General features: G+C 47.4%; 1 protein-coding gene across 14 annotated transcripts in view; it reads right to left on the bottom strand.

Moving 5' to 3' along the window:
- Positions 1-15,152, bottom strand: part of BLTP1 (bridge-like lipid transfer protein family member 1) — a 165,083-nt gene that overhangs the window by 39,020 nt on the left and 110,911 nt on the right. For all 14 annotated transcript variants that reach the window (XM_060179114.1, XM_060179119.1, XM_060179117.1 and 11 more), the window contains 6 exons: positions 11,681-11,925; positions 9,996-10,101; positions 7,117-7,214; positions 5,577-5,762; positions 3,238-3,406; positions 2,287-2,498 (listed from right to left, as the gene is read on the bottom strand). In XM_060179114.1, coding sequence (XP_060035097.1) covers positions 2,287-2,498; positions 3,238-3,406; positions 5,577-5,762; positions 7,117-7,214; positions 9,996-10,101; positions 11,681-11,925 — 1,016 coding nt within the window. The remainder of the gene's footprint in view (positions 1-2,286; positions 2,499-3,237; positions 3,407-5,576; positions 5,763-7,116; positions 7,215-9,995; positions 10,102-11,680; positions 11,926-15,152) is intronic.

Consider the following 15,152-nt stretch of genomic DNA (forward strand, 5'->3'; position numbering starts at 1 on the left):
ATAAGTCACTCTCCTTCTCCCGCTCCCTCTCTCCCCCCTTTACTCTAAATTTCTCTGACCTATCTAAAAGTAAAAACAAAGCAAAACAGAAAGGCTAATTAAAAAAAAAAGATACCTACTCTTAATATTTTCACTGTTCCAGTGAAATGCATCTGCCATGTGCACTGTTAAAACTAAACTAGCAAATTAAAAAAGCTTCTGCACAGCAAAAGAAACCACCACCACCCCCCCAAAAAAAGAGAGACCTCCCACAGAATGGGAGAAGATCTTCACAGGCCATACATCAGACAAGAGGCTAATAAACAAAACATATAAAGAGCTCGCCATGCTCAGCAACAAGAAAACAAATGACCCCATCCAGAAAATAGAGAGAGGACACGGACAGAATATTTTCCACAGGAGAGATCCAAAAGGCCAACAGACATATGGAAAAATGCTCCAAGTCATTGGTTGTCAGAGAAATGCAAATAAAGACAACCATGAGACACCACTTCACTCCTGTGAGAATGTCACACATCAGAAAAGTAACAGCAGCAAATGCTGGAGAGGTTGTGGGGTCAAAGGAACCCTCCTGCACTGCTGGTGGGAATGTCAATGGGTCCAACCTCTGTGGGGAACAGTCTGGAGACTCTCAGAAGGCTAGAAGTGGACCTTCCCTATGACCCTGCAATTCCTCTCCTGGGGATAGATCCTAAGGAACCAAAATACCCATCTAAAAAGATCTGTGTACACCTATGTTCATAATAGCACAATTTGTAATAGCCAAAACCTGGCAGTAACCCAGGTGTCCAACAACAGATGAGTGGCTGAGCAAATTGTGGTCTTGATATACAGTGGAATACTACTCAGCTATTAAAATTGGTGACTTCACCTTCTTCACCCCATCTTGGATGGAGCCTGAAGGAATCATGTGAAGTGAGATCAGCCAGCAAGAGAAGGATGAATGTGGGATGATCTCACTCATGGACAGAAATTGAAAAACAAGATCAGAAGGGAAAACACTAAGCAGGACTTGGACTGGGTTTGGTGTCCTGCACCAAACGAAAAGACTCTGGGGAGGGAGTGGGGAGGCTTCAGGTCCTGGAGCAGGGTGGCGGAGGAGGGCCTGGAGGGTTGAATTGTTCTGTGGAAATGTTACACATGTACAAACTACTGTATTTTACTCTCAGTTGTAAACCATTAATCCCCCAATTAGAAAAAAACTGAACTAGCAGAAATGTTACTTCTCTCCTTTGTTCTTCCCAGAGGAGCATTTGCACTCAGCCACAGCCCTGGTGAGCATCGAGGCACTAGAAACTCACCACTTTCTATCTCCTGAGAAGCAAACATGTCACTGCTCATCCTCAACCCAGAGTTTTCCTTAAGGTTGTCTTGCCAGATAAAATAGTAAACGATAAACTCATCCAACAGCTGATTACAGGTCCTTTGTACTTGGGGCAACAGTGACCTCTGTCTGCTGTTTACTTGTCCTGCACACATGGATGCAAATACCTATCTATTCCTAAGAACTAGTCCTAAGGTACAGAGAACATCACTGGGAAGTTTCATGACCACTGTTCTCTGTAAGCGACTAGCAGTATTCTTAGCTGCTCCCTTTCTTTTGTGAGTCGAGAGTATGCCAGTACTACTGTGAAGAACAAATGTGTGTCGTGAGCTAGGCTGCTGCTTGTCAGGGGAACTCAGTCTCATCACAGCTCCCAAGGACAACCAGCCCAAAGTCTCATGAGAGTTGTTTTTAATTATGGAGAAATAAAGGTTGGAGAGTGAGGGGCTAGTTTCACTGTTAACTGAACCCAAGGTATACAGACTATTGTTTTTATTATTTGTTTGTTTTTATTGCCACCAGGGTTGTTACTGGGACTCGGTGCCAGCATTATGAATACACCACTCCCAGGGGTCATCCTCCCCCATTTTATTTGACAGGACAGAAATTGAGAGGGGAGAGGGAAACAAAAAAGGAGAGAGAAAGAGAGAGACCAGACACCTGCAGACCTGCTTCACTGCTTGTGAAGCTTCCTCCCTACAGGCAAGGAGCAGGGGCTTGAACCCAGGTCCCTGTGCGTGACAGCATGTGAGCTCAACCAGGTGCACCACACCTAGCTCGCAGACTACTAAGTCTGTTTACCCGAGCCCTGCTCAGCTCTGGGTCATGGGTGTGGGGACTGGACCGAGACTTCAGAGGCTCAGGCTGCACAGTCTTCTGCACAGGCACCATGGTGTCCCGCCTACCCAGCAGACAGTATCAAGCTTGCACCAGAGATGCCCGGCCAGGCTCGATGCACGCACCTGTGCAGCGTTAGTGATGGGCAGGCAGATGCCCAGATCATTCACTGTGAGCTGGAGGAAGAGGGTCCCGAAGGCCTGGGCGGAGGTCTGCTGGATGCCCGGCAGCATGTCTACCACTTCCTTGGTAGCCATGTGAATGTCCTTGTGCAAGGCCATCCGCTGCTCATTCCAGTTGTCATAGGCAGCCTTGTAGTTCAGCCAGAACAGCACAGCTTTTGACGATGGAGGCAGTGAAGACAGAAAATCAAGAGTCAAGAGCTGTACAGCTCTGTGGCGACTAAGTCTCCCCAGCCGCAACACCCTGCTCACAGCAATTACTCTCAGAACACTGCGGTATTCGCATGGAGGGGTTTCTGGGGGTCCAGCCAACTGACAAATAAAAACGAGCAGCAAAAGCAGGCACCTATGTGACAGGAAGAAGAAAGCCCAGCCCTCTGTTCACTGTGAAACACCTACCACACAGACAGGGCAGATGCAGTGCCTGGCCTTGCAGCTTCCGTCACCAGTGAGAGGCCACAGTGGAAAGAACATGCCCTGAGAGAAAAGACCGCTCTCTAGCCAGACGGATGTCTGCAGAAACCCCCCTTTGTGGCAGTGCAGAGGAGCTGAGGAGGAGGCAGGCAGAGGGGCCAGAGGAGCAGCCACAGAGCAGGGTCAAATGGCAGCAAGCGCTTGGGCTCTGTCTGCAGAACTGAGGTCACAGGTGGGGGTGCAGAGGGGCTGCAGAGGAAGGGGCCCAAGGGACTCAGGAGAGGGAGGCTGGCACTTTGCTGATGCAGGTGGCGCAGAACAGTCATGAAGAGGAGAAACTACATGTACAGACTTGTATCAAACTCAGAGAAGTTAAAGGAGTGCATCAAAGAAGTCTTTGAGGCTCACACTCAAGACCCAGACGGCCCTTACTCAGAGCCACTGCCGCATCTGCCAGTCGCCAGCCCAGGTGCCGCTCACCTCTGTCGAAGGCCACAGGCTGGGCGTAAACAATGGGCCTGTTCAGCGTGATGAGCACGGCTTCTCGATTCGAAGAGCCGCTAATCTCTTCTCGGAGGGCATTTCTTAACCCGATTCTAGTTTTAAAGTAAGCAACTTGATGGAAATCAGAACCAGCTTCCTCATAGACCTAAAATGAAATCAAAAGCTCACTTAGATGATGAAAAGTGTTTTAATAAGAATACTCAAAGCTGAAATGTCACTAGAAGCACAATTTCCTCAACTTAACTGGTCAGTAATATTCCTTATACTCTGGACCTAAACCCTTGGGGATTAAATCACAGAAATCAAAGAAGAAGCACATGAAATAATCTGTCCACTCGAAGAGAAGCAAGGATGGGCCCACACTCTGTGACATATGCACTCACCAGGTGCACTGCACCCAGCCCAGCCCACATGCCCACACTCTGTGACATATGCACTCACCAGGTGCACTGCATCCAGCCCAGCCCACATGCCCACACTCTGTGACATATGCACTCACCAGGTGCACTGCACCCAGCCCAGCCCACATGCCCACACTCTGTGACATATGCACTCACCAGGTGCACTGCACCCAGCCCAGCCCACATTCTGTACGATGAGGTTATGGAATGTCTGAAGACCCATCCCCCTTTCAAAAGCATAAACTACTTGGAAAAAGGAATTTTTCATGAGTTGCGAAATTTTTATTTATTATTACATATAACCTTTACTATAATCAGTTTCTAATATGTGACTGGTGTTTTCCCAATTGGTTCTTCAAATTAAAGAAGGAAAAAAGGTTAAAATCTGCAGAGTCTTTAGCAAAATAAGAAACTGTAAAGCCCTTGATGGGCTTTGAAAGTTAATTTTTATAAAACAGAATCTAATTAACTGCTGCATATATTTTTAGCCTTATTTGCCAATATTGAACAGTAACTAAGAAGCTTTTTAACATTTTATAACTGGCCTAAAAAAGAGAAAAATTCTCAACATTTTTTATGGGAGATAATAGCATAATGGTTATGCAAACAAAACTTTCCTGCCTGAGGCTCCAAGATCCCATCCTAGGCACTTAAACCAGAGTCAAGCAGTGCTCTAGCAGAGAGAGAGAGAGAGAGGTAAGGAGAGAGAGGGAAGGAGAGAGAGAGAGAGGGAAGGAGATAGCACTTGAATCTAGAACTGACCAATCTTAGTACAAAGCACTGAAATCAATAAATATGAGGATAAATTAGAAGCAAACATTTATGAAGAAGGTGGATTTAGTTTCATGTGGTAGCAAATGCATTAACTTACAGCAAGAAGCCCCCCAAATACTTAGTGAAATACTAAAATAAAATGTAAAGGCTTACTCTGTGCTACACCTGAGGAAGACAGGTCCTGACATTGGGGCAGCTTGGAACGTTCCTACTCATGACCACAGAATGTGAGCTCAGATCCACAGGGATGCAGAGGTCACATAGGCTCTTATGCTGAATATGGACCCCGGATCAGATCAAATCGATGGGGTTTACAGTAATAATATTTATACACCTTTCCCATTTTAGGGAGCTACTCTCTTCCCTGATACAGCTGTCTGGTCCTTTTCCAGCCATGACATCATCTCACCAGACAATAACTTGGATCCACCTGCATATCAGATGTCAGACTCAGGAAAAAAAAACCTAGTATAGTCCTGGGCCCTTTGGGATATAACTAAAATAGGCCTACTAACTATCTACAAAATGGAGACCCACCCCCCAACTCTTCATATGAACTTTTCCAGCCTTTAGGTTCATGGTTAGTCAACAATTTGTTTGGCTCTATATGTTAACTCTTTTTTCAGCCACCAGGTTCCAGATGCTACCATGATGCCAACCAGACTTCCCTGGACAGACAACCCCACCAATGTGTCATGGAGCCCCACTTTCCCAGAGCCCTTCCCCACTAGGGAAAGAGAGAGGCAGACTGGGAGTATGGATCGACCTTCCAACGCCCATGTTCAGCGGGGAAGCAATGACAGAAGCCAGACCTTCCACCTTCTGCATCCCACAATGACCCTGGGTCCATGCTCCCAGAGGGATAGAGAATAGGAAAGCTATCAGGGGAGGGGATGGGATACGGAGTTCTGGTGGTGGGAATTGTGTGGAGTTGTACCCTCTTATCCTATGATTTTTGTCAGTTTCCTTTTTATAAATAAAATTTTTAAAAAAAAAATGTAAAGGCTTTTCTAAGTGAGTTTTCACTATAGTTTACTATCAGAAATTCTGGGAAGTAAATACTACTTATCATAAGCAGAGTAATGGTTAAAGCGGGCCAAGTGAATATACACCAGTTAGCAGCCATGACTCTGCACTCACCTGATGCTTCACAATTTGTCCTAAGGCGAGATTCAAATCCACCTGGCATTTACCAAATAGTTTCAGATAGCTGCTACTTCCCGGGGAAGCTTTGGTTTGAAGTCGATTAGAAAGTTCCAGTTCAATCAATCCAGTCTCAAACCTCACAGCTCTCATTGATGGAGTGGTGGCTGTCACTTGAATCCCCTAGCAGAGCACACATTACATGGAACAAAAGAGTCTGGAGTCAACACACTATTTAAGTGAAATTTTCCAAAAGAATGAAACAGTCCTGTGTGGTCTGTTGCAGCAAGGCTAGGGACTCAGGGAGGAAGCCAAGATGGCTTTGAGGACACAGGGTACATGGTGCAGGAGGCCTAAGTGGGTGGTGGGATGGGTGTGCAGACATCTGTCATGAAAGAATGAGAGAATGCAGCCACGTGATGAGAGCACTCTCGTGAACCATCATTTCCCTAATAAAACGAGAGAGAGAGAGAGAGAGAGAGAGAGAGAGGAGGAGGAGGAGGAGGGGCGAGGGGGAGGAGAGGCAGAGGAGGAGAGTCTGCTCCAGAGCATGTATAGGCTGCTCAGGGAGCTCACAGAAGTGGCAACATTCTCCAGTTTCTCATGTCATTACTTTTTCCTTCTCATCTCAGTACTGTGAATTCAAACTTTGGAATTTTCATGGGTTAAATTTCTATAACTATCCTTTAAAAATGATTTATATCTTTAGACCAGCACACACAGTTATTTTTTTGTAGTTAATAGCAGCAATAATCAGAAGCAGATTACAAATCAGGGAGGAAGTTCAACAGCAGATCTGTGGGGTGGGAAAGAAGCCCTGTGGTGTGCGGCACCAAAGTGAAGGACTCTGGCAGGGTCCTGGAACATGATGGCAGAGGAGGACCTAGTGGGGGCTGAGTTGTTATGTGGAAAACAGAAATCTTATGCGTATACAAAGTGTTGCATTTTACTGTTGACTGTAAATCATTAATCCCCCAATAAAGAAAGGAATAAAAAATAAAATAAAAAAGAGGCTCTGGATTTGATCTAACACCACATGAGAGCAGCAAAGAGAACTAATTCCGTGGAGGGAGAGCAGTGCTCTGTCCTTTTGCTGTCTCTTTCCTCTCTCATGTACACATTCGAGAAATAGAGAACAAATGTTAAGCCAGGGAGGTGACACAACGGTAATGTACACACCTAAGACTCTGGTTCAATTTCTGGCATCATATGTAAAAGAAAAAAATGCTAAAATGCTGGTAATAAAGGGAATGTTAAACAAACCACTGTGATTGTAAAAAATCTGACAGTTTCTCTAGAGGATAAAGTTCTAAATATTCTGACATGGAAAGGTAACCAAGTTTTCAAAAAAATGAAAAGTATGTGCTTCTTAAGATACAAATGCAAAAAGTCCTAAAGAATGTTTAAATAATTGTTAAAACTTCTTTTCTGGTAGTTGTATATATACTTTTTGCTAGCATACATATGAATTCTCTCTAACAAGCACATATTAAGTAGAAAGATACTTCTAGAAATATCAGTATTATTAATTTGTTACCTTAAACTGCAAGTTCAAGGAATAGAGTAGAATTTTAGGCTTCTCTCCATCTGCTGTTCCATCATGTTCATTCCAAAGAGGGATGGGCTGCTCCCCACCTAGACAAAAGGTCAAAATTCAGGTTTTGGAGCAATTTCTTTAGGAAGGAAACAACCTTGAGTATTACAAATGTTTCCTTTCTAAGTATCACAACATTTACTTACTACCAGGGTTCTCACTGAGCGCCTGCACAGTCCCTCCTACCCTGCCTGACAGACTTGTTTATAGGATGGGGTGGTGGTGAGACAGGGAGGGGCCGAGCGGGCAGGAGAGACACCACAGGCGGCACGGAGCCTCCCCTGTGTGGTGGCTGACTGGTGGCTGACAGCATGAACCCTCACACAGGATGCAGTGTGTGCTGTCCCTTCACTCTGAACCTAAATGTTTGTAGGAAACTTTACTTAAGTTACATTTCTGAGGCAGATGTATATGACAGGGAGAATAATGCACAGGCATTAAGATCATTTTTGTTATAATTAAAACACTGCCATTAAACCAAAAGTGATCTCATAAAATGTATTTGTTAGTCTATTTTTTCCTAAAATTTGAACTTTGTTGTTATAGTTAGATGTGATAAAACCAAGAAAGAATGAAAAAAAAATAAATGTGGAAAATGAAAAATAAGGAAACATGCTCATAATTGAGTGTGACAGTTCACCCAAAAATTTTAATGGGGTGGGGGGTGCTGGGGGCAAGTCCCTACCTAACCCCAGTCATGCAGTCCTCAGAAAATGATTTCTGTTCTTGTGATATTTAACTGCTCTTTCCCTTGATGGGAAATTTTCTGTATGCTTCTCTTTCAAATATTCTGCCTCCTGTTTGTGCAGTTGGTGGGGTTCAGCACCTCCTAGGGACACATGCTGGTGGGGTGGGAGGTCCCTTTTAGTCAGGGACCACTGGCGATGGACCAAAGGAGTCAAACAGATGAAAAATGAGAGGTGAGCCTTTTATGGGATTTGACATTTTAAAGTAGAGTCAAAAGCTGTTCAGTTAGCATGTGATAAGCATGGAGTTTTCTACTAGAACAGAAAAAGTGCCAAAGTAAAGCGGTACGGAGGCAGAGGAAACCAGAGGTGCATTCGGGTGAGACAGGCTAGCTGGACAGGGCACATGACTTCGCCACCTGGGAGGAAGCAGTTCTTGGAAGCAACCCAGCTGTCCAACAACATATGAGTGGCTGAGAAAGCTGTGGTCTAGATGCACAGCGGAATACTACTCAGCTACTATGATAAAGTCACCTTCTTCACCTCATCTTGGATGGAGCTTGAAGGAATCATGTGGAGTGAGATCAGCCAGAAAGAGAAGGATGAATATGGGATGAATCCACTCATGGACAGAATAAAGAAACAAGAACAGAAGGGGGAAACACTAATAAAACTTGGACTGTGTCTGGTGTATTACACCAAAGCAAAGGACTCTGTGGAGGGAGGGCAGTGAGGGCCTGAGGGCCTGGTGCAGGATGGTGGGAAAGGGCCTAAGTGGGGGTGAGAGAGTGCTGACACCTGTCATGGTGGGTGAGAGCTGCACCCATGTGTCAGCAGCTGTGCTATACAACTAACACCTCCCAAAAAACGTTCAAAAAATCAAAGATGATTTGGAAGCACAACTGTAATTTACTCTCGAGATATGGCAAAAGCATAAGGATTACGACATGCCCTGTCACCACCATGGACTGATTAAGGCTCAAAATTAGTATGGCTCCATATTTCGTTCCCAGGTGAGCAGGATTCACATGGTTGAGACAGACACTGAGCTGTTTCTCTAGAAAGGACGCATGTGCAAGTCCTGCGCACACATCCCCCGTGACTCAGGTGCCCAGGACACATGTGCAAGTCCTGCGCACACATCCCCCGTGACTCAGGTGCCCAGGACGCATGGGCAAGTCCTGCGCACCCATCCCCCGTGACTCAGGTGCCCAGGACGCATATGCAAGTCCTGCGCTCCCATCCCCCAGTGACTCAGGTGCCCAGGACGCATGTGCAAGTCCTGCGCACACATCCCCCGTGACTCAGGTGCCCAGGGAGCATGTGTAAATCCTGCGCTCCCATCCCCCGTAACCCAGGTGCCCAGGAAGCATGTGTAAATCCTGTGCACACATCCCCCGTGACCCAGGTGCCCAGGGAGCATGTGTAAATCCTGTGCACACATCCCCCGTGACCCAGGTGCCCAGGACGCATGTGCAAGTCCTGCGCACACATCCCCCGTGACTCAGGTGCCCAGGGAGCATGTGTAAATCCTGTGCACACATCCCCCACGACCCAGGTGCCCAGGACGCATGTGCAAGTCCTGCGCACACATCCCCCGTGACTCAGGTGCCCAGGGAGCATGTGTAAATCCTGCGCTCCCATCCCCCGTGACCCAGGTGCCCAGGAAGCATGTGTAAATCCTGTGCACACATCCCCCGTGACCCAGGTGCCCAGGGAGCATGTGTAAATCCTGTGCACACATCCCCCGTGACCCAGGTGCCCAGGACGCATGTGCAAGTCCTGCGCACACATCCCCCGTGACTCAGGTGCCCAGGGAGCATGTGTAAATCCTGTGCACACATCCCCCACGACCCAGGTGCCCAGGACGCATGTGCAAGTCCTGCGCACACATCCCCCCATGACTCAGGTGCCCAGGGAGCATGTGTAAATCCTGCGCACACATCCCCCGTGACTCAGGTGCCCAGGACGCATGTGCAAGTCCTGCGCACACATCCCCCGTGACTCAGGTGCCCAGGGAGCATGTGTAAATCCTGTGCACACATCCCCCGTGACCCAGGAGAGACTGGAGGGGAGGCAGCAGAGAAGCTTCCTGGAGATGGTACAGCTACTCTGCAGAGAGAGATACTAGCTCACCTGAGACTTTTTGGATGACTTCATTAACTTCTTTCATGAACACTTTCTGCACAAAGACCAAGTGGTTTAGCAGGTCAGTTGTAAGGTTATGTTCAAAGGATCCGACCTGCCAAACCAAATCGAGTATTAGATTCACTCAAATTGAATACATGCTTTATTCTTAGCATTCAGACACAACTCCAAGGGGGAAAATCAATTATCTCCACCGTATTTGGAATTTATATGCTGACCTGATCAAACAGCTCAAAGTGTCTGCTTTGCATGCTTGCAACCCAGGTTTGGGCTCAGAGCCTATCACACTGAAGGAAGCTTTGCAGCAATAGTCTCTTTAACTCTCTGCCTCTCTTGGGAAAGAAAAGGGAGGGAGGCAGAAAGGGAAGGGGGAAGAGGGAGGATGGAAGGAAGAGAGAAAGAAAGAAAAAAACTGATATGCTGAAAGGGTTGGAAATACTCCGACTCCTTGGTTTTTCACTGACCTGATACTGTTTGGGTTATAGGCTGTTCCACATACATATTTAGAATGTTCCACCCCCCAGGCCTCAGGCAGAGACAGAGAAGCAGAGAGAGAAAGACCTAGCACTGAAGCTGCTTCCAATACAGTGGGTGGGGTCTCATCTTGAACCTGGATCAAACAAATGACAAAGCCCGCTGTCCAAGTGAGGTGTTTTACAGGCCTGCACCAGACGTTTTTGAAAAACAGTAGTCGGTAGGCAGGAAGGATCTGCTGCTCTAGGGCCGGTACTGATTTGAGCAGACATGTGTGTGTCCCCTGTGTTCACAGCTGCATTGCTCACAACAGCCAGAGAGTGGAAGAAGCCTAGATGCCCATCCACAGGAGACTAGCTAGAGAAGTTACGGAACATGCACTCCATGGAATGCTACTCTGCAATCAAAAAAGATGATGTTGTGTCCTTTGGGACAAAATGGATGGAACTGGAGGTGGCTACTTATTATTATTATTTAATGAAATAAGAAAAAAAGATGAAAGACAACTACTTGGTGGTTTCCCTCTTGTATGAAATCTAGAGAACTTAGCCCTCAGATTCCCACCACATTAAATCAGAATACCAGCTGACCTGCCTACCACATACCAGGCGAAAAGGATGTAAAGTGAGGAGACGGACCTCACACCAGACTTTTGACTTCCACTAGCACAGAAATCACACTGATGCAACCATCTCTCTATGGGCCTTTACCTGTCATCAAAGATGAATACCTGGGTGATTCATGAGACATCCTCTCCTGTGAAGAGGATGTGCTTGCCCCAGGACAGACTGAACACTACTGGGGTCCCTGTAAGGCACTGGGCAGGTGTCAGCTCAGCTCTGCACACTGGCTGGGCTGTGGCAGCCGCAGGGTGGGGTGGGGAGAGGCACTGGGCAGGCGTCAGCTCAGCTCTGCACACTGGCTGGGCTGTGGCGGCCGCAGGGTGGGGTGGGGATAGGCACTGGGCAGGCGTCAGCTCAGCTCTGCACACTGGCTGGGCTGTGGTGGCTGCAGGGCGGGGTGGGGAGAGGCACTGGGCAGGCGTCAGCTCAGCTCTGCACACTGGCTGGGCTGTGGCGGCCGCAGGGCGGGGTGGGGAGGGGCACTGGGCAGGCGTCAGCTCAGCTCTGCACACTGGCTGGGCTGTGGTGGCCGTAGGGCGGGGTGGGGAGGGCAGCACGGCCCGAGGAGTCACTGACCTCAGCCACGCAGCGCAGGTAGTTCCCCTGCAAGTAGTACCCCTGCTTGGAAGGCAGCTCGTCGATACTCCACACCTGGTCAGAGTGGCTGTCATGCTCCTCCATTATGTACTTCCCTGACATCGTGACGGGAGGAAGGTTGAGGCTGGCAGAAGGAGGAATAGTGGACATGTCTGTGGCAGAGACTTTTGAAGTAAAACGTAACCTGTGGTTTGGCAGCTCAAAAGTAAATCTGGTCTGTGCACCTGTAAGAAAAAAATTCCAAGGCACGTTATTCCTCTGTTTTCTTCAGGGGAGAGTGGCTAGCTACCAACTTGCAGGTAACAGTGAAACTGTCAAATCCGCTAAGTTTACATGCATAAGGTACAGAAGTATACAAGTATCTATGATCTTAAAAATAACTCCTACAAGGAGTAAACACAAAATAAGGAAATAGCATGAGCCTTAGTACTGTCAGTGTGAACACATAAATCAACAAGTTGGCATGTAGCTGGACACAGTGTAAACTACTCATTCAGGCCACTTGCTCAAGTGCTGTGTGGCAGGAGGGCACGACACGCAGCAGGAGTCTTGCTAAAGCCAAGCAGGCCCCACATGACACAGACCAGGCGACGTGCCCTCAAGCTCATTCCCCAGCAAGCCAGGGCTGCTGGTGCATGGTGAGAGCACCCCAGATGGAGGCTGGCCCACGGCAGTGCTGAAAAGCAGTGCTCCTGTCTGGAATGCTTTCTCCACTAACATGAATGTCAGGTGTGATCCCGGACCCAGCTCTGCCCCTGGAGTCCACTATAAAGTCTTCCAGAAGCAGGAAGCTCTAGTTGCTCAGAAAGGTAATTCTAAACAAACACACAAAACCATTCGGGCATGACAGGGTAAAAAGGAACATGTCCACGTGCTTATGTGTGTGAGTCCTTTCTGTTAGTGCAGCTGATGTTAACAGAATGATGAGACCTTTCATTTCAGAAGATTCAAAAGAAGAACTCTGACAGTATTCACGAGTCCACCGGGTGAGCTATCTGCCTGGCTCTAGAATATATACATATTTCTAACTTTCTTTTAAAAAATAGTGAATAAAGCCTAAAGAGATGTCCAGGAATAGGAAAGCTATATTATCATCTGATTATCAATCAATGTTGGCATTCCTCCATGTAAACTTATGATTCAGTTAAATTCCTATAAAAATCACTCTGGTGAGAACTTTCCTAACTCACAGGACTCCTTAAATTCATGTTGGGTGGTACATTTCTTTTTTTAAAAAATATTTATTCCCTTTTGTTGCCCTTGTTGTAGTTACTGATGTTGTCATTGTTGGTTAGGACAGAGAGAAATGGAGAGAGGAGGGGAAGACAGAGAGGGGGAGAGAAAGACAGACACCTGCAGACCTGCTTCACCACCTGTGAAGCGACTCCCCTGCAGGTGCGGAGCCGGGGGCTTGAACCAGGATCCTTATGCTGGTCCTTGTGCTTTGCACCACCTGCGCTTAACCCGCTGCGCTACCACCCGACTCCCAGGGTGGTACATTTCTTAACAAACCTCAAAACCTAGATACAGACCAGGGTGCATGAGATGGGGCGTAAGTACATGTATCCAGGAGTTGGGGAAAACACAGACCTTAAGCAAAAGTGCACAGCAGTTTGCAGTGAGTCAATAAATGGAGCGAGCAAGCAGCAAGATCTAAAGAGACGCCATAACGTACCTAATGAAATAGTTGCTACTTAGACCTAGACACCCTCCTCACCTACCTTCTATCACACTTCCCTCAGTCACTCCAAAGCTAACCCTGTCAGACAAAGTAAGGACTGCAAAAGCTAGATAAGGGCAAGAGACCGGCACACTTTAATGATGGCTCTTTAGTCACTACCAGACCACCCCATCACCTGGGGCCCTAGTCAGGGAGTCCTGGGGTTCCCACACAGACATGATGGGCCTAGACCTCCAACAGATCTCTCTCACCTCTGTCACTGGTCATCTCCATCAGGAACAACATAATGGACTCCTCTGTGGGCCCCTACTGGACCTGGTCCTCAATGTGAATCAACAATGGTAGGGAATGTTTCATTCTCCGGAGGGAGGTTGGATAGTATACTGTGCCTATCACCCAAGGATGATGGGTCCTGAAATTAGTGCAGCCTGGCACTTTCCTAGCTGTGACCATGGAATGTGAGCTCAGACCTACAGAGATGCAGAGGTTACACAGGCTCCTGTGCTGACTATGGGCCCCATATTAGATCAATGGGGCTTACAGTTAACAATATTTATATACTTTCCCCATATTTGAGAGCTACTGTCTTCCCTGATCCAGTTTTTTGGTCCTTTTTCCAACTATGACACCTTCCTCCCAGACAATAACTTAGGTCACCTGCATATTAGATGTCAGGCTCAGGAAAAAAACTAGTATATTCATGGGCCCCTTGGAATAGACCTAAAATAGCTTTTCCAAAATGGAGACCCCCAATCTCCTCCACAATATTTGTGCTTTTAGGTTCATGATTAATCAACACTTTGCTCTGCTTTCTACCTTAACTCTCTTTCTTTTTTTTTCTTTTATTTAAGAAAGGATTAATTAACAAAACCATAAGGTAGGAGGGGTACAACTCCACACAGTTCCCACCACCCAATCTCCATATCCCACCCCCTCCCCGTCATCAGGATGCCGGCCAGGCTTCCCTGGACTGAAGACCCCACCAATGTGTCCTGGAGCTCTGCTTCCCCAGAGCCCTGCCCCACTAGGGAAAGAGAGAGGCAGGCTGGGAGTACAGATCCACCTGTCAACATCCATGTTCGGCGGGGAAGCAATTACAGAAGCCAGACCTTCCACCTCTGCATCCCACAATGACCCTGGGTCCATGCTCCCAGAGGGATAAAGAATAGGAAAGCTGTCAGGGGAGGGGATGATGTCGGCATTAAACCAGCTCCACCTGCTCCGTGCTGCATTGCTGACACTATGGCCTATTTACATAATCACTGTTTTGCCTGAAAGATTGCCTACCCATTCCTTTGATCTGTCTTCTTTCTACCTCGAGACCCGCCCTGCCTGCCAGGTATATTAATCCCGCCAGTTAAAACCCTAGCGACTGTTGCTACGGAAGCTTTCTACCTTCCCACTCTTTCTTTTCTCCTCCCCCTTTCCCAGCCATCTCCGTTCTGACTTGCCACTTCCGATTTTACCCTATAAAGCCCACTTCTGTTTCACTTTCTTTTACCTCTCCTCTCTTCTTCTTCTCTCTCTTTTCTCTCCTGCGTCATGACCTGGAGAAGGGCTGGCGTGCAGAGTCGGAGGTGGCCATTGTGGTCTGGCGCCACATGGCTTAACCCGCTGTGCTCACGCCCGACTTGGAGCTCCCGCATGAATAAAGAATCGTGTTACCACGCCGCCACGAGTTCCTGGTCTCTCTCCCAAGTTCCTGATCTCTCTCCCATGACGCTAGCCCGGCAGAATGGGATATAGAGTTCCGGTAGCAGGAATTGTGTG

This window comes from Erinaceus europaeus, chromosome 19, assembly GCF_950295315.1.
Source record: "Erinaceus europaeus chromosome 19, mEriEur2.1, whole genome shotgun sequence".
Classification (NCBI taxonomy): domain Eukaryota; kingdom Metazoa; phylum Chordata; class Mammalia; order Eulipotyphla; family Erinaceidae; genus Erinaceus; species Erinaceus europaeus.